The sequence below is a fragment of the Carassius gibelio genome, chromosome B14 (assembly GCF_023724105.1).
Source record: "Carassius gibelio isolate Cgi1373 ecotype wild population from Czech Republic chromosome B14, carGib1.2-hapl.c, whole genome shotgun sequence".
NCBI lineage: Eukaryota > Metazoa > Chordata > Actinopteri > Cypriniformes > Cyprinidae > Carassius > Carassius gibelio.
Genome location: NC_068409.1, coordinates 20,291,468 through 20,319,382, shown reverse-complemented (window position 1 = coordinate 20,319,382; position 27,915 = coordinate 20,291,468). Strand labels below are relative to the sequence as shown.

At 38.1% G+C, this 27,915-nt stretch overlaps 1 protein-coding gene across 2 annotated transcripts; it reads right to left on the bottom strand.

Annotated features, from left to right (window-relative positions):
- Positions 1–5: 5 nt before the first annotated feature.
- Positions 6–27,462, bottom strand: stag2b (stromal antigen 2b). Of its 2 annotated transcripts, XM_052574355.1 has the most exons (34): positions 27,216–27,462; positions 15,561–15,693; positions 15,379–15,457; positions 14,552–14,695; positions 14,287–14,383; positions 13,446–13,522; positions 13,121–13,325; positions 12,887–13,038; positions 10,641–10,714; positions 10,388–10,511; positions 10,165–10,263; positions 9,927–10,006; positions 8,861–8,968; positions 8,561–8,672; positions 8,094–8,211; positions 7,894–7,997; positions 7,695–7,787; positions 7,511–7,600; positions 7,205–7,408; positions 6,798–6,868; positions 6,616–6,703; positions 6,207–6,287; positions 6,022–6,114; positions 5,776–5,950; positions 5,264–5,403; positions 5,071–5,172; positions 4,834–4,982; positions 4,611–4,739; positions 4,301–4,506; positions 3,614–3,842; positions 3,338–3,451; positions 3,102–3,228; positions 2,300–2,377; positions 6–2,039 (listed from the first exon to the last, which is right to left on the bottom strand). In XM_052574355.1, exons 2-34 carry the CDS (start codon positions 15,602–15,604, stop codon positions 2,016–2,018), a joined length of 3,810 nt encoding a protein of 1,269 aa, XP_052430315.1. In that variant the 5' UTR covers positions 15,605–15,693; positions 27,216–27,462; the 3' UTR covers positions 6–2,015. The 2 variants fall into 2 exon arrangements, with proteins under 2 accessions (XP_052430315.1, XP_052430314.1); XM_052574354.1 differs by lacking the exon at positions 6–2,039 and having other exon boundaries at positions 2,056–2,377; positions 27,216–27,426.
- Positions 27,463–27,915: the final 453 nt, after the last annotated feature.

Here is a 27,915-nt window from a genome sequence, read left to right as displayed (position 1 = left end):
CAAGAAAGATTTGTTTACTTTTATTCAAAAAAAACTTACTGTCTCCAGACAGATACAAATCAGAAACATTAACAGTGGATGACAGAGGACAAGGAAACGGTTATGTATGAGTTTATATCTCTGAACAGGAAAGAGTGATATTATGTTTTAAATGTTAACAGAAAAAAGCACTAGAAAATTAAGCTTTACGTTTAAATGCATGTATATTTACACAGTCTATTCAGCAGTTTAATTAATGTAGTGGTGAGGAACAGAAGACAGTTCAAGCCGAAGGGCATTTACTTTCATAAACTTAAAATCTGTCTGCACACCTTCTTTTAAATAATTACACTCATGCCATTTTAGAAATGCACTGTTCCTTTTCTGATGTGAAAAGTTTTCAATGTACCTTACATAAAAGTTTCAACATGGAAGATTTATGTTTGACTACCACCTTCTTTTCCTTTTTAAAACAAGGATGTTTTAAGGCCAAGGCATGGAATGATTAAAAAAAGTATACGCCAGACAAAATGCACGTCTGCAATATAAGTTAATGTATTAATCAAGCTTCATAGAGCTGCCGAATGCAATGCTGTAACATTAAAGGATCTCATAGGATGTCATTGTTACACTTCAAATATTTCATATCTGGAAAACCAAACTTAGCTGAATGAAACAGTTCTGTCCATGATTTTCAACCAAACTAATTTACAATTAGGAAAAAGCTGAAACCTAAAAACTTAAGACTGACCGAAAAAAAAAAGGATTCAAATAATACACACGAAATAAGAAGGGGAAAAAATATATATAAAATCTCAAAACTTTACTTGCTGCATGGCTACACACTTTCATGTTTAGTCATGCTCTTATACATTTCAAAACCTTTTAACTCTAAATAGGAGTTTTAAAAATAAGAGGAAAAAAAAAAACTAAAGCACAATTAGAAAATCAGCACCAATTTATATATTTATATATAACTTTATTTAAATGTATATGTCTACATCGCTCTAATCAGGGAGAAGAAAATCTCCACCAGACATACTACACTAAGTTTTGTTTTATTAGAGACAACACAATGGCACTACTGGAGAGATTTCCTCTTCTTTGCTTGATCTTAGATTTTAGAGGGACAAACGAGCAGATCTGATCTTTGGATAAGCCACGTGACTCAGCGGAAGAATTACAGTCCTTTCTGTGCATCTCCACGGACCGACTGGGATTCTACGTGCCTGATTTACTAGAACAGTTGGCACATGAAAACAGTTCAGCTGGTGCAAAGACAGCAACAGGCCCACTGAAGAGTTGAGGTATTTCACATACACCTATCACTGATCCTGTCACTGAAATTGCACCAAAGTATTAAAAATGCACCAAAGGCAGAAATAATTTGGGGTGCTCAGTGGGTTTTGATTTAAGTTTCATGTTGTATGTCATGATTTTTAAGGGTGGAATAAAAGGAAACTAAATACTAGATATAAAGACCTGGAGGTTTTCATCCATTTCACATATTAGATAAGAAGAATAAAATATATCAATACTCACTATGATGAGCAAAAACCTGTTTATAAATTACTACTTTACACCAGATTACTCACTATTACAAAAGGGCTATACATAACAAAGTTGTCTTTAAGTTAAAAAAGATGCATTCACCCCCGGTTTCAAGAAATACCACAACTCCAAGAGATCTCACATATGTTTCTTCAAACATGATGACGTTCAACTGTGAAATATTTGTATATATATATATATAGATTTATATATATATTTTTTATCATAAACTCATGTATGGCTAGGACAGTCCCAGATTCCATGGCATTCAGTATCTACTCTCACTGTTTTGCACAATCAGGGAAAGCCCACACAACGATTACAAAGACTTTGAATTGCTCCTTTATCCTTTCTGCGTTTTAGTAAGCGTCAATGGTACGAGCTGATTTGGATGCCAATCACTCCATTGAATTTAATTCTCTTTAGAGAATCAATGTGAATTCACACAAAATGTCTCTTCTCTTCATACGCCTCCAATTATAATCTTAAAACATGGGCACTCCCAGGACCTACAAGAGAAAATGGTCAAATTCAGTTCAGTGTTTAGACTTACCAAACATTCAATCATCAGTCCAGATGGGTCTGATTAGTATTTATCATAGTGAGATGCTCTCCCGCTCTCTGTCTTTTTGCACAAGGGCAATTCAAACTATCTGAAATCACTCCTGCTAGTGCCATCTAGTGGTGATCTCTCTTTCATGTCCTTAATGTTGGAGTGAACGAGTTACCGCTGAAAAGCATCATAACCCAGGAAATGAGTGCTTCTTACAGACTCATCCATGATGGAGGCAGGGTCGAAAAAGTCGGGCTTCAGTTCCGATCGCTCTCGTCGATTCTTCGATGGGGGCTGCAAGATACGAAAGTGCAGAAGGTAAAGATGAGATGTGCTAAATGAAATTAATTTACAAAATATGACATTTAAATTTCATTACAAATAAATAGGCATACACAGAAAATTCAAAAGCTGGGGTCTGTAAGATTTTTGTTTTGAAAGAAATTAATTCTTTATTAACCATTATTCATAATATTATATTATTATAATATAATAATAATATTATTTCATAATATTATTATTATTATATCATACATTAAAAACATTTCAAGTTACACTCAAGATTCCGTTTAAAAGACTTCTTTTTTTTATATATATATATAAATATGGTATATGCTGGAAAGAATCCTGAAAGGTTTGAAAAAATATTTAGCCGGACAAATATTTTCAGTGTTTATATTAAATGTTTCTTGAGCAGCATATCGGCATATTAAAAAAATTTCTGCAGGATCTTGTGACACTGATGACTGGAAGTAAAAACTAATAAATGACATTTTCAAATATATCAAAGCAGAAAACTGTTATTTTAATTTGCAATAATATTCCATAATATTACTTTTACTGTATTTTTGACCAAATCTATGCAGCCTTTGATGACCAGATCAGACTTCTTTCATAAACATAAAAAAACATACATGCCCCAAACTTTTGAATGGTAATATACTCTGTCACTGACACAAAAGTCTGTTCCTAGAGACCCAAGCCCTGAAGACAAATGGCATTAGCATAAGCTTATTACCAGATCAATATCCATGGTGTCAAAGTCCATGCCTTCATTAAGATCCTCAATTCGGCCTTCTGATGACATCATCACATCTTCCACAATTGGCTCCTCATCATCCTCCATAAGGCCTGTTCCTCGACGACTGCAAGCATCAGAAGACCGGTAGCACCATATAGTAAAAAACATGTTTTTGTGTGCATTCAAACTGCATCTACCCACCGAACATGAAGTGCAGTGTAAAGTTCCCTTACATAGCATGCTGAAGGTTGCTCCTTAATTTGGCGTAGTTCATAGCTCTCTCCTGCTGCTGTCTGGCCACTTCCTCTTGCTGCTGTCTCTGTGCTAACATCCAAGTGACTTGTGTGCTGTAAAACAATAACATCACACCTCACTATATCCCTTCAGTCCCAGACTACACTAAGCAGCACACATGCATGAACATTTCATGGCTGAAATGATCCGTCTAAAACACCTGAAAGTGCCACAAACACGAGAAACTTCTAAAGATTGAGCATCAGTAATCTTACTTGTAGTCCAAGGGTGTTTGGTGGTGTTGTGGCTGAGGGGTCTGAGGGTGTGTGTGCTGTTGTTGCTGATCGGGGGTCATTGTATACACCCCCATGTAGCTCTCCTCAGGACGCAGGCGTTTGGGCTCTCTCATGATGGTGGAGGTGAGGTGGGGTGAAGGCATCATGACGGGCGTCTGCATGCTCTGCTCACGACTCATCCATATTTCACTGCTGCTGCTGCTCTCCTCTGCACACAGAAAGCAGGACGATCGTTGAAGTCGCCATAAAATGAAAACAGTGGCTGATCGCTTCTTCCATATTGTGATGTACATTTGAATTTAATAGATTACAGAGAAAGAAAAAAGGTTCTGTGCATAGGCTGAAGACTGGATTTTTCTTATGTGGGATCTACATTTGCAGGGATTGAGTTTAAAGCGATAGTTCACCCAAAAATGAAAATGCTGTCAGGAAATTACTGTTCCTGGTCTCTATTGATTTGGGGAGCGTTTTTGTTCATACTATTGAAGTAACTTGGAATCAGCAACTGTGTGGTTACTAACAGTTAAGATTTAAAATATCTTTGTGTTAAGCAGGGTGAATAAATGACAATTTTCATCTTTTGGTGAACCATCTAATTAGAAGGATTTGTCTTTAAGTTTAATACATTTAATACTTGTCTGGTTTCTTGAATTCTAATAGTTTTACCTTCTGGTAATTTCCTCTTGCCAGTGGCAGGCTTAGCTTTTTTACTCCTGACGGAGGAGCCTCGGCTACTGATGCCACTGACCACAGACATCGTGTCATCATCACCCCCTGCCTGCAGTGAGTTCCTGTAAGAGATGAGCGGCAGCCAGCAGTCTTCTCTCTGCAGGGCCATCTGAAATGTCATGAAGCGCTCCAAATACATGTGCCTTTGGGAAAAGGAGAGAAAGAAACAACATTAGATCCAAAACCTAATGAATGATCGTTACACAAATATAAATACACATGCTGAGATCAATAAATGTCTGCTTACACAGTCCGTTTGTCCTGACGCATGAGTTTGGATGAGAACTCACTGAGAATGTCAAGAAAAGCCAGGTTGAGAGGAGGATGTCCCTCCCCCTGAGGATTGGGCTCTTTGAAGGCAAACTCAATACCGTCCCTTTAGAGAGAAAGCAACATGGGGTGTGTAAACAACTGGTTTTACTCCACACACAATTGGTTTTTCCTTGAAGAGGAACTGAATGGGAGCTCACTTGTGTAACATGGCGATGGCCTCTCTGGTTTTGACCTGATCCAGGCCAAATGTCAGAGAGAAGCGCCGAGCGAGCTCTTTAATGCCGCAGAAAGCTGAGGATGAGCGGTCAAAGCTGGGTCCCAGATCTGACAGCATCTCATTGAACAGCTGCACTCAGCAAAGGGAGAAAGACAAGTCAGAAACCTGCAAGTAAAACTCATTTTGATGGCAGATATGAAAACGTATGGTCACTAACCTGCTGTAAGCTCAGAATGAGTGTCTTTGCACACTGGATTTTGTCGATCTGTCTCGTTTTGCTCATGGTTTCCTTGATGATGTCACCATAGTCATTGTAATACTGGACAGGAAACGGAAAAACTTGCATTTAAGTGAGCGATAAAGAGAACTAATGATCTGAAAATGCATTTTCAAAGAATGAACAGACTCACCCTCATGTATTGCTTAAAAATATCTGCCCCAGTGTTGATCTCAACTACATTGTAGATAATGAGTTTGCAGTATGCAGCCAGCAGGTTTCGCCTCTTGTGCAAAGCTTCGATTTTTCCGGCTTCATCATCCTGCTGTCCATCTGTACAAAAATAAAGGGAAACAGACATTTAAATACTGTTCATGCAATAGAAGGAAAACTGCCTCCCTCTAGTGGTCACTTTTTAAGCACTGCTTCTTGATAACAAATGAAGCACTCAAGTCGCAAGTTGATATTTGTCCAACAACTCTCCCTTTAAACTAGTCAGTGTAATTCAGCTAAAGCACAGTGCACAACAGGATTAAGTGTTGCTAGAGTCTCTAATCTCGAAATCAATTAAACACTTCTAAAGCCAATTTCATTTGTGTTGTCTTAGTGTTAGCATTCAACATTAAACAGCCAGGGGCGCTAAATCCATTCAGCAAAGCCTGTTGGTTCTAACTGAAAGTCATTATGCCATTAGCAGTGATCGACCTGTGCTGTTGCTATCTTCATCCTGGTCAATGAAGACGTGGTCCAGGATGAAATTGAGAAGATCGGACTGCAGGGACGCCTCGGGGTTGTATACTAAGGGCTCAAGAGCTTCCCTCCCACCTGAGACGATCTGATGGCTGAAGATCAGCAGCAGGTCACAGAGGATGGTGAAGGCCTGAGGGAGAACATACAGTCAGGTACAGGCTGTTTGTAGCACAATGACTCATTGTGACCTTTGATACAGACCTGCTCTTTGACGGCCGTGTTGACGCTGGTTAGGTAACGCTGGCACATCAGACAAAACGCCCTCATCTGCTTCCTCAGAGTCAACATGTCCTCCTACAGAGACCAAATGCATTGTTGACATCCAACAAACCACAGCAAATAAGGGGAAAGGATGCATGCATACAAATCATATGAATGGAAGCTACCTTTTTAGAAGTGCCCTCAGAGACCTTGGCTAAGCTCCAAAGAATGACGTAATGTGTGCACTGCAGTGCGTGAATGACAATCTGAAACATCCAGAGAGGCAGTAACATTACCCAACAATCAAAAGTAACGTTTTAGTGGATTTTGAGAGTAAAGAGTAAGAAACAATTTGTTTTGCAAAAGTTGCAATTCTGAGAAATATAGTTCTGTGAGAAAACAAGTGAATCACAAAAATCATCCACAATTATATAAAATGGTCACAATTACAAGAACTGTGAAACTATAACAAGTGAAAGGTGAAAAGTGAAGCCTTAATTGTGAGATATAAAGTCTTAATTAAGAGAAAACGTCATTAAAAAATGTCTTTAAAGTGTGGGCCTGTCAGGCACTACCTCAATAATTCTTCAATACCTGCTCAGGCATGTCTCCGTTTTCAATACCAGTGTTCAGTAACTTGTAGTTGCTGGTGAAAAGGTCCCATTTGGAAAGGTCATGAGCACTAAACAGAAAAATCAAGAAATTAACTAAAGTGATGATCTGTTTGAGAGAAACACTTCATAATAATCAGAGAGATGAGACCGGGAAAGCCTTACTTGTGGAAAGCTGTGATCCTCTTCAGTGTGGAAAGAACTTGATAAGCATCATCTTCATCTGGGTCTTCACCCTGTGGAGGAAACAGGTCGTATATAGACAAGTGAAACTTTCCCAGCTTCTGATACATTGGGGCATCATTCAGAAAGAAACAGTTGGATTTGACTATTAGGGATGCATTTTATTTACTACTTCCACAACTGACTAGTGAGAGTATTCTACTGACCTGCCTTAAGGTAGCTCTAAACAATGAAGAATTAAATATATCTACTAGATGAAGTAATCAAGTTAGAGATAGCGGACTAGTCGGATTCATCCATACAGAGAAACAGACACAGTGTTACAGTGGAAGCCAAACTGTTGTTCCTATGCAAACACAGAGCAACATCAAAGTGCTCGCTGTCCTCACCTCCTGCAGGAAGTCCTCCAGTAGCCGGTTAAATTTGTCCACTTGCTCATCCAAGAGCTGGCTACGGGCGATATCCACTCGGTTAAAGATAGTGAACTCCTCGTTGCACAGGGCATGGTAGGTTTTAGAGCAAGCCTCGAGCACATCTGTGTCCGTGTGCTTCTCCACAATCTCTCGGATTTGTCTTAACAATGAATCCAGGTGCTATGAGAGAGAAAACCGGCTTCCATTTACATGCTGCACAATCAGCCTATTGTGAATAATCAGTGTTCATTCAGCACTGTTTAAATGATATGCGGTTCAGACCTTTTCCAAACGCCCTGTGGTATAGATCTCCAGATCAAAAAACTGGGGCAGCTGCAGCAGATTCGTCACTTTCTCTGAATCCACAGAGTACTGCATGTAAGAAAAAAAAAAAAAAAGAAATTTATCAGTTACAATGCTCTGTAAAACCCATTTAATGTTGCATTTGATTTCAATAGGCTTTAACCTTTGCAAGTAAAGCTGGCAATGATATAGCAAAGATCTCGGTCATTCTCGTCCGGTCATCAAGCTGAGTCTTCTTCTCCTTCGCTGTCAGAACCTGAAACAAGATCAAGTGAGAATTGAGAACAGCAGGTAAGAGGCAATATGTGAGAGCAGGGATCTGTCTTCAAGGTCTGGCCGATGCGTGTGACATCAGGTCTTACCCTCTTGCCTGTGCCTCTGCCCACAGGAGGATGGCACTCTGCAGCCTGACGGATGGTGCACAACATGATCTCTATCAGAGCAGTCTCCTGTCTGTCCGTCAGAGCTGGAAAACACACACAAAGGTAATTAATCTCCCACTTCCTTTAGAGCAGGTAAAAGTCAACCCTGTGTGTTCTGGTGCTGCGTCACTGGGTCAGACCTTCCTCTCCAGGCAGTGGCTCATCCAGCAGTAGGCTGATCATGCACTCCCAGTCCTTCAGGATCTCTGCTGCACAGTCCCACATGCTGTCCACTAGGTAGGCTGCATGCTCGTGAAGCTGAGGATCAAAAAAATAACACCTTATAACATCTTGCATCTATAATAAAAATGATCCTTCAATGCATATTAATTATTTCTGAAAGACACCGAAGTCTGGAGTATTGGCTGCTAAAAAAAAAAAATCAGCTTTGCATCATGGGAAAAAAAAAATTACATTTCAAGATATATTCAAGTAGAAAACTAAATAAAAATCAATGTATTTATTATGCATTAGTCTGCATTTTTTTTTTTATCTGTTTGGTGACATTAGTTGCAGAGAAAATGCACCACTTCAATGCATCATACAAACAGCGCTGCTTTGATTTACTGACACTTGCTTCACGATGATGTTGTTGATGTTAGCTCACCTCACTCTCCAGGAAGAAAAAGACCGCGGTTTTGATGAGGTTGGCATTCACACTCTGTCTGCCTCGTCTCTTGGGCATGCTGTCATCTTCAGGGTCTCGATGACTGAACAGTCTGCAAACAAAGATGAAAATGTAAAGTTATTCAGTTTACCTCAAACTCTTGTTATCTATTCATTCAAGTCTCCACTCAGTCTAGATGCAGCGAATAGTTTTGTTTTATGACTTTCGGTAGGTTGGAGACTGGGTTTATAGGAAGGCAGAAATGTAAAGTTTCATGGGACATGAATGAGTGAAACTCACTTCTTAAAGAGGAACTCTCCTGCTGCCACTGCGACAGGTCGGTGGGCTGAATACACTAGATGGTACACACTCTCACAGTCTTCTGCAGTCAGAACTTCATCACTGCTACTGTAATAACAAACAACACCATCATCATATGAGCATCCTGCCATGCTGATTATTACAGCTAGTTGTGTCTACAGCGTTTCCTGCAGTTATCTTTTTATTTTTTTGTACTACAGGTACACTTATTTCATTTGAAGTGAACAGTAAAGAATTATAGTTTATTGTGAGTTCATTAAACAAACAATCTGACTGAATTAAATATCTCATTGGTTCATTAATCTTTTTAAGTGATTCATTACAATGGTGAATTATACTACACTACCATTCCATAGTTTTGGGTTTGGGTGATTTATTGTAAAGTCTCTTATGCTCACAAAGTTTTCACTTATTTGATTGAAAAAAAAAAATATCTGGAATATTACTACAAAAAATAAAATAAAACCACGATTTAAAATAGCTGTTTTGTATGTAAAATGTAATTTAATCCTGTGATGGCAAAGCTGAAATTTCAGTCTTCAGTGTTTGCATGACACTTGTAATATGCATTGATGGATACAAAAAAATATCAATTCCATAATGTATTGATTAAGGATCCTTCTATACTCAAAAAACATTTCCTATTATTATCTGTGTTAAAAAAACAACAAATAAACAGTGCTGGTTAATATTTGCTTGAAAACGGTTTTTAAAAAAATATTAACCGGCACAACGGTTTATTTGCTGTTGTTTTAACACAGACATTTTTTCAGGATTCTTTAATAAACAAAGTTCAATATTTTTTTTTGTAAAGTTTAGTAACATTATAAATGTCTCATTTTGATCAGTTTAACGTGTCCTTCCATGCTGGGAAAAAAAAGTATTAATTTCTTAAAAAAAAGAAAATCATAATCAATATTCTGTGTTCCTTCTAACTAGTATTCAATTCACCAACATATAAGTCAAATAAAATATCATTAATTCTGGTATGATGCAAGTAACTGCTGTAGCAGTGAGTGTATTTCGGTGTCTGTTTTATACATACTGTAACACCAGTGTGAGCAGTTTTATTGCTTGCACTGCGACGTCGTACTCCTTGTCCAGCGTCATGGACACAATGCGGTCCTGATGAAGACAAACAGACAATCCATTTTATTTTACAATATTGAAAAAATAAACTAAACCATTAAATTAAACTTTCATTTCACAGAGCAGTATTCTGATGACTAATTCCAGCGTTTGCTCTTTTTTGGATGAGAAGCTTCCCCAGATGGTTCTCTCACCTTGAAGCGGCTGGTGAAGAGCTCCAGCCTGGCGTTGAGCTCGCGGTTATGGTACAGCCCCTGCAGAGCCGTGAGACACTTCAGACGCACCTCACCTTGCTGAGAGGGAGAGAGGAAGAGACTTACATTTCCTTCCAGCTCCAGGATTGTGTCGTGACTAACTCCATCTGACACTATATTTAGGGATTTAAGAAATGTGAAAGAAAAATGATTGAATCCTCACCTTGTCGTGCATCGTCCAGCCCACGTACTTCAGATAGCTGTCGTTTAGAAATGCATCACTGTACATTTTCATCCACACACCAATCTCCTCGATGCAGATCGCCCGGATCTCTGCTATCGCATCTCTGAGGAGGAATAACAGAAGCACTTAAGCCCACAGGAACATTTCTGAGTATTATTGAGTAATCACTGAAGTAGTCATTTGTGATGAGAGCTTGTGCTGGTAGAAAATCAACGTTTATGAGTGTGCATACCGATATCGGTGAACAAAGACACCCTTGAAAATGGCATTCATCATGTTTTCAATCTCATCTTGATTTTCTTGCAACTGTAAAGAAAACAACAGTTCATTATAATCATTGCTGTAGGTGGCACATAAAAGTAAGCTGCATTACTAGACAAGAGTTTGTGTTTAAAAAAAAAAAGTATTTCTTATGTTTGAGCTTCTGCTCACTTCTGCCACTTGATTTAATTTCTAGTTTCTATTTATTAGCAGTTTCTATAATTTGCAATAACAGCACTCTCTCTTTTTCCAGGTCAAGGGCTCTCAAATATGCGATTCATTTAGTGTTTCCTATGCTTACTGTATGGCCACATGTGACCATAATCTGATCACAGGGCAACATGATAGCCATCTTTGGTGTGATCCTTTAAGAAATGGTGTGAATGTTTAGAACCTCAAACCCTCTTGCAGAAATATAAAACAAAACACAAAAGTTTTAAATATATTTCTTAATTCATCCAATTATTAACAAAATGTTAAAAACCAAGATTCCCACAGAAAACACTTTTTGAAAGTGTTATTTTAGACCTGTAAAATAGGTTACCAAAATGTACATGGCATTTAAAAGACATATACATTTTAATCTATATTTATAAAAAAAAAATGTGTTAAAATCCTAATCCAGCAAATTACAAATTACTACAAAAGCCATGTAAATCCACTAGTTATAAAGAGAGGAATTCCTGAAGAAACTCTGCGCTTTAGCCTGTTAAATGTCACCCCGTCCCGTATACGGGACGCCTACGTTGACTGTACTATATTACAAATCAAATTTAATCTAATCTTGACAAACTATATATCGTTGGAAAGGTCTAAGACTCCCATATATATATTATACCAATATTTTTTGTTAAAAATTATGTAGGAAAAGTAATAGATCAATTTATGACAAGAGTGCACCCTCAGAAATCTACATTACAAAAGGAGTTTTGACCTTTGTTTAAAAATAAGACTTCCTCGTTGCCTTTTTCTCTATCACATTTTAGAAATCATCAGAAGTTATATATCACTTGAAAACATAAAATCTCAAAATTCATCCTTTAAAACCCATTTTAAAATCAGACATTGCATTACCGTGTAAATGGCACATCAAAATCATGTTACAAAATGTTTTCAGTCATGAAATATAAAAATTTAGGTTTGTATCATGCACATTCAAGTCTATCTTCAAAAACGTGAGTGACAGTTAACAGGTTAAACTTCTGGAATTCAGAATTACAATCATTTTAATTTCTATTAGAATTCAAATAAAATGAATGAACTGCAATGATTATTAATGTGACTTTAGAACACTTTTTTTTTTTTTATCTGGAGAGGTGTGTTATCTAGGGACACTCCTAACTGCTATAAATTAAAAAAAAAATCCCTCATTAGAGCTGATATACTGAGGAAACCTCCAATCCTACTACATAAGGAAGGGGTATATGAATATTGTATGTTTGGAGTCAGACAGGTTCACAACCAGTGTTGTAGGAGATACAATCAGCTACTATATAAAAACAAATTCATACCTCAGTTTGTAAAAAACAAAAACATTTTTTGATCTACGGGGTGAAAGCTGTATGTTTGCTGCACAGTTTTCCTGCACAGATAAATCAAGAGCATGCCACAGATGTGGTCATATTCCTCTGAGCCAACTATATTACAACTCAACTTCTGTTTGTGTCCACGTGGTTTAACACAACACTATCAAGACATCAATAAAACATCACACATGCAGATGGCATAACAGCAGGGCCTGTTATTACATAACCCAGTTAATTTACAGCACCAGTTAAACACAGCTTTGGTACTTACTGCAATTCAGGCGATCTCTAACCCCACGGGCGCTGCGGTTGACCCGAGAGCCCACAATAACACAGAATTCTCATTAGAATAGGATCTTTTTTTAAATTGCTTTATCCATGTTAAATCTGCTTTAAAGTAGGGGGAAAGAGCACAGATGAAACGTGCCAAGTGTTTGGTTGGTCGTGCGTTTTTGTGGCTGTTGGCCAACACGTGCGTAGGTGTTTGGAAGGAAAGCAGCAAACACTGCAGTGCCCTGGAAGAATGACGCAAAGGGAAGTGAGTCTCCACAGGGAAGAGTGCAATGAATCCCCTGTTCCTCTGAAGGCTTCATTTATTTACTCTTTCAGGTTTCAAGGTTGCTCTAAGACAATGCCAACACACAGAATTTCTTCAGACCTATGCTGCTTCTCGGTCTTGGATAACACTCACCTCCTTTCGTTTCTGAAGCAGGAGTTCTAGTCTGTCGTTGGCCCTCTTGCCAATCATCTTGTTCCTCTCTGCTTCGTACTGCCGCTGAGTGTTGTCCATGTTAATGCTGAGGTTCAGAGCTACATTCACGAGGGCCGTCATCAGTTTCATAGCTATGGGGAAAAAACATAATACTTTAATTGGACTAATCAAAACAAAGTTCAGATTTACAAAGCAGCAGAGAGAGATACCGACCTGCCAGTGTGCTGGTGTGTCTGAAGGCACGGACTTGAGAGTCAGAGAGACCGGTGAGCAGTGAGATGACCGTGTCCATCATGTACTCGTCATAGATGATGCTGTACTGACACTGCCGCACCAATACACCAATAAACTCGCAGAAACTTGACTTGAACTTCTTCCACTGCGGCCCGGCCATGGTGAGCGGGTAATCACCGCTGTCCTACAATAACATCAACTCTCACTGCTTAGTGTGGGATTATAAAATAATTCAAAAAACACTCTAGTGGACGATGAAACATGTTCTCTAGGAATCATGTTCATGGTTGAAGCGCGAATTTACCTCATCAAACTCTTCTGTCATCTTCCTGATGATCTCAGAGTTTTGCATGTTGCGGAACATCTCACCAGAGACAACACCTGCAAAAATAACACTCAAAATGAGACTTAAAAACGTTGGTATTTTGAAAAAATATAACCATTAAGAAACAAAACTGATGTGTTTATAGTTGGCCCAGGACATGCTGCACCAGCCAATTCATTTATTTGTGGCTTTTGTTTTTTTGAAAGAGGAAAATGCACTGCTAAAAGAAAACTTTAAATGACAAATTCTGTCATTATTTATTGCGTTTATAGAACATAGAATTATTTAGAAGAAAGCTTTTTTTTTTTTTTTCATATAATGAAACTTCAGGACCGGTCTCAACAAGAGCGGCAACTATTATGACAACTGTGATATCTAATAACTATATTAGAATCCAAGATGATCAAATTGTTTAGTATAAGCAATGCGCTGCAGTTTTTGCAAGCTTTTCAAGGCCAGATTTTTAATGAGTAATGACCTGGGTTTAAATTTTGGTCTGCTCCTCACACAAAGATATGGATTGAATATAATATGAGAACCAATTTTATTGTGTTTTAAGTCTTTTTGGAGCTTGATAACCTTAACCCCCATTCACTTTCATTATATGGAAGGCAGCAGTGCAAACATTCTTCATATCATCTTATTTATTGTTCCAAAAAAATAAAAAAATAAAAATGCAGACTGGAATGATATAGTTATGAATAAGCAATAAATGTCTTTTAATTTGAAACTATCCCTGTAACTATCATAATTATGTCTGTCATACAGCATTTATTCTCTACGAGTGCAGATCAGATCACATGAGAAATGACATTCAAACCTTTGCAGCCAGAGCACTGGATGAAGAAATTGATCAAGTCGAGAAGTGCGACGTCTCTGTCATGTTTGTAGGACTCAATCCAGTCATCAACGACCGACTGCAAAAGAAGAGAGCAGAAATCTCGCAAAGGTCAAAATCTGCTGGACTACACAGCGGTACATATGTCTGCATATTCTCCTGCCACAAACCCACACGAGGGAATTTAAGATGTGAATGCCAGAGCGAGACAGAGGGCAGTGTAAAAGCCGGTAATATGCTCACTGACCTGCATGGCACTCTTTCCCAGCCTGACCACTTCAAAAAGCATCACATTTTCCATGCCGTTCTCCTGGTGGTGACCGTTCATGCGTCCAGGCCCTTTCCCCACTCCCTTCCCCTTCTCTCCAGGGCCCTTCTTTCCTTTCTTCGCCTGAAGCAGAGTGACAACACAGGTCAACACTGACGAACTGGATCAAGCTCTCCACAAGTGAAAAACTGCTCCATTCAGTGATTGTAATACAGCCAAATATCATGTGTGATTCAGTAACAAAGAATTGCATTTATTTCAATAATATTGATCGCAAGCAGCTTGTACAAAGATAAATAAAATTAATATAGGTTAAAAATGTTTTATAAATACACTGTAATAAACCTTTTTCATCCATAAGTGAAAATTTGTCAAAAGATTTACTCACCCCGGGCCATTCGATACATGAATGGATTTGCTTCTTCACTTGAACTGATTTGGAGAAATGTAGCATGATATTTCTTGCTCAAAAAAATCTTTGATGCATTAAATACAAAGTGTCACATGGATCAGCTGTTTGCAGAGGATCCACTGGTGAGCAAGTGATGTAAAGCTAAATATCTCAGAATCTTTTCAGATGAAGAAACATACATCTACATCTGGGATGGCCTGGGGGTGAGTACATTTTCAGCAAATCTTCATTTTTAAGTGAACTATAACTTAAGCCATTAAAGGTTCATGAACCCAGGCCAATTATTAGCTCCAGAACTATTTCCATGGAAAAGGGGTAAAAGGCCATTTAAATGAACCCTGTGGAATGTTGTAAAGGATTTCTGATAATCAAAAATGTCGGAGTCCACTCATACCTTCCCCTTCCCGATAATGATATTCCTCCCATCAGGATCATCGAAATCAGTGTCTGATGAGAATCGGGTGTCAGTGTCCCTGTTCACACAAACAGATCAATGTTATGAGAGTGAAGGCAAACGTGTGAACGCATACATGCACACAATCTGTATTCATTACTGCTGTGTGTCTGTGCACTCACTGAGCAAAATGAAACTCTGTTTGTAATTCCGGTGCAGCTATCATTTCTTTAACATCTTCTGGTCCACTTCAACTTATCAAAGGCTTTGTCTTCATACACGCAGGGCAACAGCGGGTACTTCTGTCTCATAAACCTAAAAAACACACACACAAAATGGGGAGAAAAAACTAACATTAAAATCACACATTAAAAATGTATGAGATTAAAAGCAAGCACATGACATCAGTTATCTATGAATTCTTGCTTGGTATTATAAATAAACTTCGGCTGTTTTTGAACTCATTTTTTAATTGCTATCTTATATTCAGACGCATCAGCTGGCTGTCGCATCGCATCTCAGTTTTTTCATGTTCTCAAGCTACGAGAGGTGCATTTTAATACAGTCTGAATGTCACAGTGTACAGTGTTGAATCAAACTCCTGTATGAAAAAAAATGGTTTGCAAGGTTTCATCAAAGGTTAAGTGGCAACCAAATCATAAAATGAAAAAAACGTTTGTATAGCGGTTGCAGAATTCCAATGGTCAAGCCATGGATTATTGTGTATTCCAAAAATTATACAACTAACACGATTATAAAAAAATGTTCAGCGCAGTAGTATATGTGGGCTATTAAAATCAAAATGCTTCCAAAACATAATTATTTTGTTTGCTTTACTATGCCTATAATTTCAATCAGTCTATCATTATGGTCAAGCAGAGCAAATGCCGATATATTGTAACCACAGGGAGGCAGTATGGCTCCATATCAGCGCTCCTGAGCTGATCACTCAGACAGAGAGACTCTTCAGTCAGTGTGAAGGAACTCCAGTGAAAGCTGAAGTAGCCTGAACCTCTTTATTTCAAGTAACTCATATCTTTCAGTCACATCATGTCAGAATATTTCAATCATTAAAAACACTGAAAGTACCTTAACATATTTAAAACTGTAATATTAAAAGATAAAATTCAGTAATCACCATATTAATGATACATGATTTATATATGCAAGCAGATGAAGCCGGCTGGATGAATCCACTTAACAGTTCAGTGTTTTCCTTATAATGGTTTTCTATGGGAAACCATTTAATGTGAAACTTCGCACATTGTGTTTATATTCTGGGTTCATCTGCTTCCCTGTACAAAATATACATAATCAATAAGGTTTATGCTGAATTATATATCTGCAGTTTAATTAAGGCTGTACAATTAATCAAATTTCTTGTCGCAATTACAATTAAGTACGCCACAATTACGTAATCGTTCACAGCGGCAAATAATCATTCAAAGTCCACTTATGTTACTCTGCATGCTTAAGATTAGTTTTTTTTCTTTCTACATTATAATACCATTCATATTTGTACTCTTTTATAATTTAAACAAGAAACCAATCTGATGTTTATTTGATATTTGAGGCTTGATACTATAGAAAAGCACTAATAGTTGTTTAGTTAGTGTATTCAACTTGTTCATTTTCCATCTAAGAATACGGCATGCAGCTGCATCAAACAATGGTATAAACATCAATGTAAATTGTGATAATCATATTTAACCATAACAATTACAATTTCAAGGGAATATTTGACTATTATGATTTGTCACAATCGTGCAGCTCTGATTTTACTACACTACTTAATGTTACCTATGTAAAATTAACTGTTGGTCAGTGGAGCAAAGCTTCGTTAGGCGTTCATATAAGGATGAGACATCACGTGAAAACTATCAATAGCACCATAGCAAAACAACGACAACAGTAGGTATATAAAGCAAATATTTTTGCCTTCTGAATTATTTCTTCCTTTCTTAAGTTAATGATATTTAAAAGCACACTTGACTAGGGATGGGTACCTAAACCCAGTATTAAAATGACCCCGGGGCTAAATTATGAAAAACCGTAGGAACAATAAGATCTGACTGTATCGGTTCTTTCGATACTGGAGGGGAAAAAAATTAATGTACTATGTATTTTTGCTTAATAATGTTATCGTGCACATTTCATCTCACCAAACACTTCTAATGTGCGATCATATTAAGACGTTTGTCTGTGAGATCTGTAAGATCTCTCATGCGTGCCGCGGAGGCTGTCTGTCAGTCACACACTCTCACACAACAACAAACGCGGCGCACGCACAGACATAACAGTATGAAAACTCCCGCTTAATAATAAAGAGTGATGATGGCGAAGAGATTTGCTTTATATGGTTATCGTGCACATTTTATCTTACCAAACATTTCTAATTTGCGCTATATTAATAAGACGTTTGTCTGTGAAATCTGCGAGATCTCATGCGCGCCGCGAAGGCTGTCTGTCAGTCACACACACACACACACACACACACAACAAGAACGAGCGCGGCGCACACACACGCATAAGGGGCCGTTCACATATCACGTCTTTTGCGTGCTCAATTTCGTTATTTCAAATGTAGGCGTGTGGTATGCGCGTTCATAGTGGAAGCGATGCTGTCGTGTGTATGTGGATTTTTTTTATTAATTTAGTAGTCGTGCTACTGCAAGCAGTTTTTAGTGCTGCAAATCTATTTATACATTGCTGAAATTTCCGCGTCTTCATGGAGAGAGCAGGTCGTGATTGCTTAGCCACGGCAGACTCCTCAGGAGTGCAAGTGCCCGAAGGCTTTGGGGGAAAAAAATCAGAAAGCGGCGTGCCCCTTACAGTACGAAAACTCCTACTTAATACAAAGAGTGACGATGGCAGAGACAGTAAACTGTTCCAAAGTGTGATTATACTTCACTAGAGTTGATGCAGACAACGCTGGTTGTCATAAGTGCAACAAAATTTTTGCATGTAAGAGCGGAAACACAAGCAATCTGTCAAAGCATCTTTCAAAAGTGCATTATGTGCAGACAGTGAAATGCAAGTTTTCGACTGCCTAACACAACACAAAGTAACACAACACAAAGTACCGATAAGAATACCGTTAAAGTACCGGAACGTTAAGCAGTATCAGTAAGAGTAGTAATACCGTTAAAACCTTAATGATACCCATCCCTACACTTAACACTACTCTCCAACACAAAAACCATTTTCTAAATTAAATAAAATAAATACATTTATGCATTTAGCAAACAGTTTTATCTAAAGCGACTTACAGTGCATTCAGGGTATACATTTTCCTGCCTAACATGTGTTCCCTGGGAATCGAACCCACAACCTTTTGCACTGCAACGCAATGCTCTACCACTGAGCCACAGGAACACTGACTAGGGCTGTGCAATTAATAAATTTCTGCCTCCAACGATTATGAAAGACAAAATTATTATTACAGCGGTCTATTCCGCTCTCTTTCTCAGTGTTGTGCTTTCACTCCTCCTTAAAAGACTAATTTCAAATGCAAATCAGCAAATCATGTCACATGACTTTTGCAAAATGGGATGTGCTTGATTTTAGTAGACGCATTTGTGTTTTTAAAAACATGAAATGAACTGCTAGGAGGATTTATGTGGATGTGCACAGAGACGGAGCAGACCACGAACATAAAATAATCTGAAGTTACTCGAGGCTCGCACCTAAACGGACATATATACTAGGGCTGTGCGATTAATTGTATTTGTCATAAAATCACGATTTGAATATGCACAATTTCTAAATCAGTTTATAGCACGATTCTTCATGGCCCAGACCTCCCACAGTATGCAATCTAATCCAATCGGAATGCAGCGCGCCAAAATTGAGTGCGAGAACAGAACAGACTGGGCATATGCCTACGTAACGCCGGGTGAGAGCATGTGCGTCTGGTTTTGTGACCAAAGGAAATCTGCATGCGAGCAGAGAGATTCACGCTCGTGCATTATTTTAATATGCTTTCGCGTTACAATACGCTCTCGCTGCCGCTACACCTGAGGCACCGCTACATTGAGCTCGATGACCAATGCATGGCAAAAAAGACAAGGGATTTAATCAATTTGTTTTTGCTATACGTTTAGACATTTTGTCACAGCTTTACTTAGTGATTATTTTGAGTTGTCTGTTCTAGAGACATGTAACAACTTTTTGATAAAGCTCTAATTGGTTTTCTTTTGGAAACTTGTTTCCAATGCATTCCAATTTAAAATTTATCAAAGAAATCGCGATAGTTTTTTGTTTTGTTTTTTGTCGAAATCGCACAGCCCTAATATATACGCAAAATTGTGTCAAAATGCCGCGTTTAAGTAATTATTCAAGTTAACCCTCATCAGTTACGTAATAAATGAACTTAAAGAGTTGAAATGAACTATGGTTGGTTGTTTGACATGTCGGTGACATGGCCTCAAGACCCTATTTCCTGTGCCAGGGTGTGCCTGTGCCACCCAGAGTGGCAGCTGGCACACCTAAAAATAGATGCAGAATTATTTTTAATAGGGGAAGTCGGGGAAGTCGTGGCCTAATGGTTAGAGGGTTGGACTCCCAATCGAAGGGTTGTAGGTTCTAGTCTCGGGCCGGACGGAATTGTGGGTGGGGGGAGTGCATGTACAGTTCTCTCTCCACCTTCAATACCACGACTTAGGTGCCCTTGAGCAAGGCATCGAACCCCCAACTGCTCCCCGGGCGCCGCAGCATAAATGGCTGCCCACTGCTCCGTGTGTGTGTGTGTTCACTGCTCTGTGTGTGTGCATTTCGGATGGGTTAAATGCAGAGCACAAATTCTGAGTATGGGTCAACATACTTGGCTGAATGTCACTTCACTTTCTTTCTTCTAGTCTCAATAAAAAACGTTTACTAAACTTGGGCTATTGTTGTTTACTTAGAATATATATATATATATATATATTTTTTTTTTTTTTTTTAAATTAACCCTTTAACGCGTAAATTACAAATATTTTAACTGACCCCTTGTTTCCATGGCAACACGTCATGATTGTCACGTGACACACCGCAGCCACTAACAGATGTATCAATATTCGTTTTTAGTTTTTCATTTTTTATTAAAATATATACACAAACTTGCTTACCATGTCAACTATCTGATATTCCGATTCCTCGTTTAAAAACATTTATAAATTGTCTTGATCTATAACGAGATGAGTGCTGCAGTTCAGAGTCCTGTCAGCCGGATTTAACGTACAGCACTTGAATTCCCCAGTTTCTCCCGAAATACATGAAAGTAAGTGGCTGTTGAATTGGACGAAGAATAGAGTAAACTTTATTGTTCTGCTATGTCTGATATATGAATAAAACACGTCTGCAAATTACTTTTGATCAGATAGTTTTTGCTGCTTCCATAGACATCAGTGTGTATTTTACAAACTACCAATGTATTTTTTTTTTACTAGTGATTATGTATATTTAAATGTATGAAACCTATAATAAACATTATGTGGTTGAAAACACTGCATATTACTTGTGATATATGACAAGCGCTGAGCGTGTCCGTCTCTGGCTCAGTGCCAGCCAACGCGCGCAATCTGTTTGAATCTGGCAGTTCTGTGACGCCACTGAACATTATAAATCATACTCTCAGGGGCACAGAAACAAGAATCCAATATATGTAATTTACATTTTAAATGATTTTTGTTAAAATATATCTGCCGACATTTGGACTGCCAACCAATCAGCAAACAGCAGCTGACTGTGACCCCAGCAGTCTATTATATAAACAGATAATTTTTGATTGCACAATGCTAGCTAGCGATATGTCGCAGAGCTCCTTTCTTAATTTTTTTTTTTTAGCAAAAAACCTTGGCTTGATGGACAGCTGGACACAAGGCCTTAACGTTACACCTGATGAGGATGTTTCTCCCTCCCCGGGCCCAACATCAACAGACAGTGTTGCAAGATTGGAAATGTCCAAGTCTCGTACCAGAAGTTCAAAATTATCGTATTTGGAAGAAAATTTATGCATTTAACAATTAACTACATGTTGACACGACCCGCAAATTACCACTAGGAGTATGGTTGGATGGAAGCACTGCGACAAAAATACTATCCCATAACCCAGATTTTCATATGCACACCCAGAGTCTCTTTTCTGGCTACGCTACTGGTGTAAACACCCACCATAAAAACAAAAACAAAAAAAAGCAGGAGAGAGACAGAGTGGGATTATGGTGTCTATGGTGCCTAATAGTTAGGCAAATTAAAACTAAAGAAAAAAACGTTATGTAACTTAAGCTTAACAAAAAAGATGATTTACAAGAGCTGCGTCACAATGCATATCAAGAGCATCTCTTATTGCATGTTAGCAATTCAGGAGACCGCACACTGCCTGTGTCTCTGAATGCTTCTAATACTCGCCACTCTCTTCCCTACGGTGCGCAAAACCCGCTTTACGGACGAGCCGTTCACACTCGCCGCACTCACGCAGCTTGTTTCGTAAACGCATGGTTATATTCTCGTGCTGCCCTGCACCGCAATTCTCCACGAGCACATCTTGCAGTATGAATGAGACTCGACGTACGTGCGCAACCTGTGTAGACTCGCGCCTGGCTACATGTTTAAAACGAATGTAAATTCAGTCGAACTGCTTGTTAATTTCACTCGGATGAAATGAAACATTCAGCACATTTTCCACTTGTTCTTAAATTCCCAAATACAGTGTAAAATGTAATACTTTAATAATTGACTAAAGAAATAGAGCTCTTTATTTACATAAAAGTAAGTATTTCGAGTGAAATTCAGTAACTAATTTAATTCTATAAAATTAGTTATACCATTATAATCTTGCCTTCTGAAAAAATAAATAAAATAATATTTTATATATATATAAATGAACCCCTCCCAAAACACAATTGAAAATTGAAAGGATTATAATGGGAATTGTATTGAATAGAACAACAGTAATTCCTATTGGAATAATGCCAAAAACAAAAAGGAATTTTGTAATGGTTTAATGGAAAGCAAGGTTAATGATACTCATACTGTGCTGCACATTATTGACAATATTGAGCTGAAGCTTGACTTTGCAAATTTAAAATCGCAATCGCTCTGTCAAAATAATCGCAATTAGATATTTTCCCCATATCGCACAGCCATATTTGGGACTGAAGAAAGTGAGACATGATCATCTTGGATGACATGAGGGGGACTAAGTTATACGTTTTTTTTTTAAATCTGAACATGCAAAATACGCATTTAGTAGTATTTGTTCTGGACAGCTTGTAGGTATCCCTCTAACCGGCTAACAGCAATATCTGTTCACTCACAATTGTCCAGAAATGGCTAATGAATGTTTGTTGTTGTTATTACTTGTTGAGTTCTGATAAAGAATAGAGCAATACCTTGGTGTACAAACTGTAGTGCTTTATCATTACGGCTAATACCATGGCTTTTTGGCTAAGTAATGGTGATGGGTGTTGACATGCACTGCATGCAGCAGACCAATCACAACAGACTGGATCATCAGACCAATCACCCCAGTTTAGCGTCACGCAAACGAGGGGTTTGGAAAAAGAATCGGTGCGCGAACCCTTTGGGAGTCGTTGAGCAAAAAAGGTAAAATAAAATGCATATTATAAGACAATGGTGTTTTTTGACCTTGCTTGCATGTCAACCTGTTGTTGGGGACTCCCAAAACCAAAATATGAAGCTTTCATAACCCATAATAACCCGTAATAGGGGCACTTTAAAGTTTTGGTCATATGGCCCACTCATAATTGTGATTACAATATTTACCAAAAAAATCGTGATTATGATTTTTGTCATTATCGAGCAGCTTTAAAATCAGCCATCATTCGATCTCCCTTGTGACATTTAAAACTGTATGACTTTCTTCTATGGAAGACAAAATAACAAGTATCACTTCAAATTTTATTATGAATAACAGGACAGCCATGATAATTTTTCTATGAACTACAATTGCTTTCTAGACCAGTTAGTTAAAATAAAAAACTCTTTGACATGTTTAGCAGAGGAGGAAGATATTAGAGCAATATGATATCATCAGCCCATGAGAAGAACACAGCTCTGCAGTAAAATATTCCTGAGGTCACAACCACCTGTTCATGACACATACACAACAACAAAACAATGTAATTAACGATTTAATATAAAGCTCACTCACTGACTGAAAGACTTCCATGATTATCCATGAAGACCTCACTAAATGGCTGTTTCACAATGAAACAGGGTGTTGAGCCAGCACATATCAAATAGCATATTTGCAAATAGCCAACGGCATTAAGTTCACATCCCAGTCATAAACAAGATCTGTTATTGCCAGTGAAAGACCGGTGGTATTAGAAAAAGGGGAATTAATATTTTAAGAAATCATTTCAATAACAAAAACCTGAATACAGCATCAGCGCAGAATGAGCTCACATTCACTTTAAAGTCACTGCTCAGACAAACACACAGTCCCACACTAAACTCGCACCTTTGGTTGAGAGGTTTCAGAGCCGCAGCACTTCACACACTTTCAGACAATCAATTAATTTAGATTTGCCTCTTAAGCTGGGTTAGGAGGAATCTTTTCTTTTTCAACTAAACCTTTGGTAAAAAAAATTATAATAATAATTACAATGCTCTATTTGTTTTCATATTGTACTGCAAAACACTTTTGATGCAATTGAGGTGGGACACAAGTAATGTTAGGGACAGGTTTGGGTAGGTTTAAGGGTGGGTTAAGGTGTAGGGGATAGGTCAACACAGTGTAATTATAAATGTAATTAGAGAAATTAATTACAGATTTAATTATATGCAGGTATTTTAAAATATAAGTACACAATAAGTGTAATGTATCAAATTAGTCATTTAAATATAACAATGCCACTGAAAAGAAAGTGGGATCAAACATTTAAAGCATAAAATGAACATGTAATATAAATGTTACAGAATTCCTCTGAAAAATGCTAAATCTTGTAAAGTGGTGCATCCACCTCAATCCATCATTATACATAATTTTTGGCATTTGGATGTCAAAAAATTGCACTGCATACATTATTTCAATAAACATTGGGCATGACTAACAAAATGTTTTTCCCTCAAAAAGGCAGATGTGGGTTGAACTGTGTCAGTGACAGAGAAAATAGTATGTACTGTAAAGGGTTTCAGATGCATTGGGATAAACTGCAAGAAAAACTAATAAATACTATACTGTTGATTTGTGTTTATTTGTTGCATTTAAATATTCAGAATATAAAAACATTTTTGTTTGTTTTCTGTTTGTTAAATGTGTATATTCACAATAAAGTACTGTAATTAGCAGGTAGCAGGTATCCTACAACACAAATACAATTAGATGTATGAGTTTTACTTTTCATTTATCCTTGCACAGAGGATCTAAATAAATAAATCAGTTTACTCCTCACTGGATTTAAAAATATAACTTAGAGAAAGTACTTTATTAGACTGTTACTAAAATACGGCTACTCCTCTTACAAGTCACTTTGAGATGAAGGCAATGCCACAGAACATTAAAGAGCATATTGTAGCTGTGTTGACACCAAAAGTATTTTCATCAATGATTTAGCAGGTTTGGCGTCTTTATTATAAATGCATTTGCTTCCACGTTGTGGAAATATTGAAAAATACCACTACATGTACAACAACAGCACGGGTCTGGAGAATAACAGCGTAATGAAAGTGAAAGGGGCTGTTTCTGAGCTGTGCGAGGAAGATGTGCCCGCGGTACAGAATGAAAACAAGTGGGCGTGGCTATGCGACTCCGTCATTCCACGTTCCTTCCTTTCTGATTGGCTATCCAGATTTCACCGTTTCTAGGAAACATCTCCGAGAGCCGGAGCTTCACGTCTTCTTATGTGCCCATATAAGGAAGCAACACGTCCGGGCCTGCTTTACACCGCATCCAATCAGAGGCCAGCTAACATTTGTGGACGTAAACATGAACAGAGAGAGAAGGAAGGATCCGGGCAGGCCACCGCTGTAAAAATGACGCATTTAGACACTGCTCATTATTTAAAAGGGATCATTTTGTGTGATTAATGCATATTCTACTAATATTCTGAATTAAATGCTCTGTTAAAAGCATTCCAAGGAGAGCAAGGATTTTAAGGACATATTACCCGCAACACTTTGAAGTCGGCCTTATATGTGCATAAAGAGGTGTGGCTTTCAGTACCTCAATGTGTGCGAATCAAATAAGTTTTAAATTACATTAATCACATTATGAGTAACGGAATAAAATAGATATTTTTGAATACGATGTTCCTCTGCACAAGATAGAGCAAAGTTTGTTCTGAGAATGGGAGTTAACAGTTATGTAATACCCAGCAAGTAACAATAAGCAGAATATATGCGCGGTGCACAGACGCACTAAAGCTCAATGTTCTTTAGAATGCTCTGCTGTAAGGCGGGAATTCAAAAGCAATGGTGTGATCGTTGACAATGCGTTCGAAAGAAAAGTGGCGCCAAATGACGGTTCTATCCGCGCGCGCGGATGATGACAGCTTAGCCTAAAACTAATACTGCACCATTTCATCCTATGCTTTCCTGTCCGCTACCAATGTGGACAGATCAGTTGAGTATATAATACATATAAAACACATAAAGCTTCTATATACATAAAAAATTATGTCTAGAGCATCAGTTTCCTCTTAACATAAAACAATGGTCTAAATTAACTACTCTAAACGTTAAACGAAGTAAACAATTCTAATTTAAAATCAGATACGGTAACGTTACTGTCTTAGTTTCCAACTGAACTACACAGATATTGCATTACGCAAATAACGTGTTAGTTTTTGGTCCCATTCATCCTAAGACAACTTCATAGTAACGTATCAAATATTGGATCAGTATTAGCCATTTCACAGAGTGACAGAGGAATTTGCGCCAAAATGCCGTAAAGTTTGATTGGATGCACGGCCTCTGACGTCAACAACAAAAGATATGGGAAGTGTCTTTTCCACCGTTTTAAAAGTTGACTAGCACATTTATTTTGCTGCCCCACATAAGCATGGTTTTAGCACCCTATCAAACCAGAAGTGAGACCCATTTTGGGTCACGACCCACTGGTTTAGAGAAGTGAGAAATAATGGAATCTGCTAATGTATGTGAAGTTGAGTGCTGAGATCAGGCACACGCTCGCGAACTCCTCGTCGCACTTCTTACCACGATATTCATTACTCGCGGTGTTTTACTTCCAACGCACAATTGTCACCGTTAAACGTCGAGCTTGATAGCGCAGATGCAGGCTACTGTCGAGACAGCACAATATTTCTACGGAACGATTTAAAACACGATTCAGAGGAGAACAAAATCTCCATCTTGAAGTCGATCCAGCACAGCTGTTTTCGGGATTCTCCATTTTGGCTCCGCTCGTTTCTAGTCATTTTGCACGCACACCTACCACACGCTTACATATAAGGCGTAAAAATACCCAGCGACTGTGTTTAAAACTGACACAGTGTGATGAAATTAGCATAATAGGTGCGACACCAGCTTTTCCATCTCGGAAAAGGGGGGAAAACATCGCGTCCTCGTCCTCCATCTTGCCTCTCAATTTGTGTTCCTGACTGTGCAGGGTAAGGTTAGCCCGCTAGCTAACTGTTTACCAATGAAACGCCAAGAAACACAAACTACGTTCGTTCGTGAAAACATAATACGCTGTTTGAGTTCCCAAAGAGCACAGCGAGGTGTTTTTATCGTTTAAACGCGGCAACGGAAGCACTGCGCCTCGTTTCGTATCCTGTCCCTCGCTTATCAGGCTAGCCCGGCTAACACATCATCCAAATAACCCTAAAGCCACTAATTTCTATAAATCTCTCCGCCATTTTACCACTTACCCGATCGTCAGGGTCGGTTCCGGATTGTTTATAAGGACTTCTTGAAGCGCTAGATGGACTCCAGTGGCTTTAAAGTGCGCATTCGCGGCTATTTCATGGATGTAGTTTGAAAGTGGCGGTCAGAGGCGGTTTTGGACACGCTCTTACCCCGCTTGCTCCGTTCGGTTTGTTGTTCCGATCACTCAGAGAGAAAGTGTCGGTGTAGAGCCGCCACCTGGTGGACAACGGATGAATTGCAGCGGCGAGCTCGAGACTGACGTTCAGTGGTCGAGGCCTTTAAGTGCAGATTGCTCAGTGCAATCTTTCTTTTACTGTCGATGAGTGCAACAGACGCTAGCGTCAGAAATTATTTAATTATTAAGAGGCAATATTTGCCTCAAGATTTGATATTTGTTTGGACATTTTCCTAAAACTCTTTCTTTCATATATATTTATTTTTTTTCCATTTTTTAAAATATTTTTTATTTTTAATCCGAACCATTAGAGCGGTTAATTGTAAAAAAAAAAAAATCTATACAACTGTGCAAGCTATTATAACACATATTTACATAAACGCATTTTTAATGATTAAAAGATAACTACTCTGACAGCTACCTTATTACAAGTGTTTGCATATGAAGAGTTTAGATGCAAAAGCCTCTAAATGCCATCTGAAATTTTCATCTAAAATTGGGATTTTTATCAGGCTCCTATATTTATG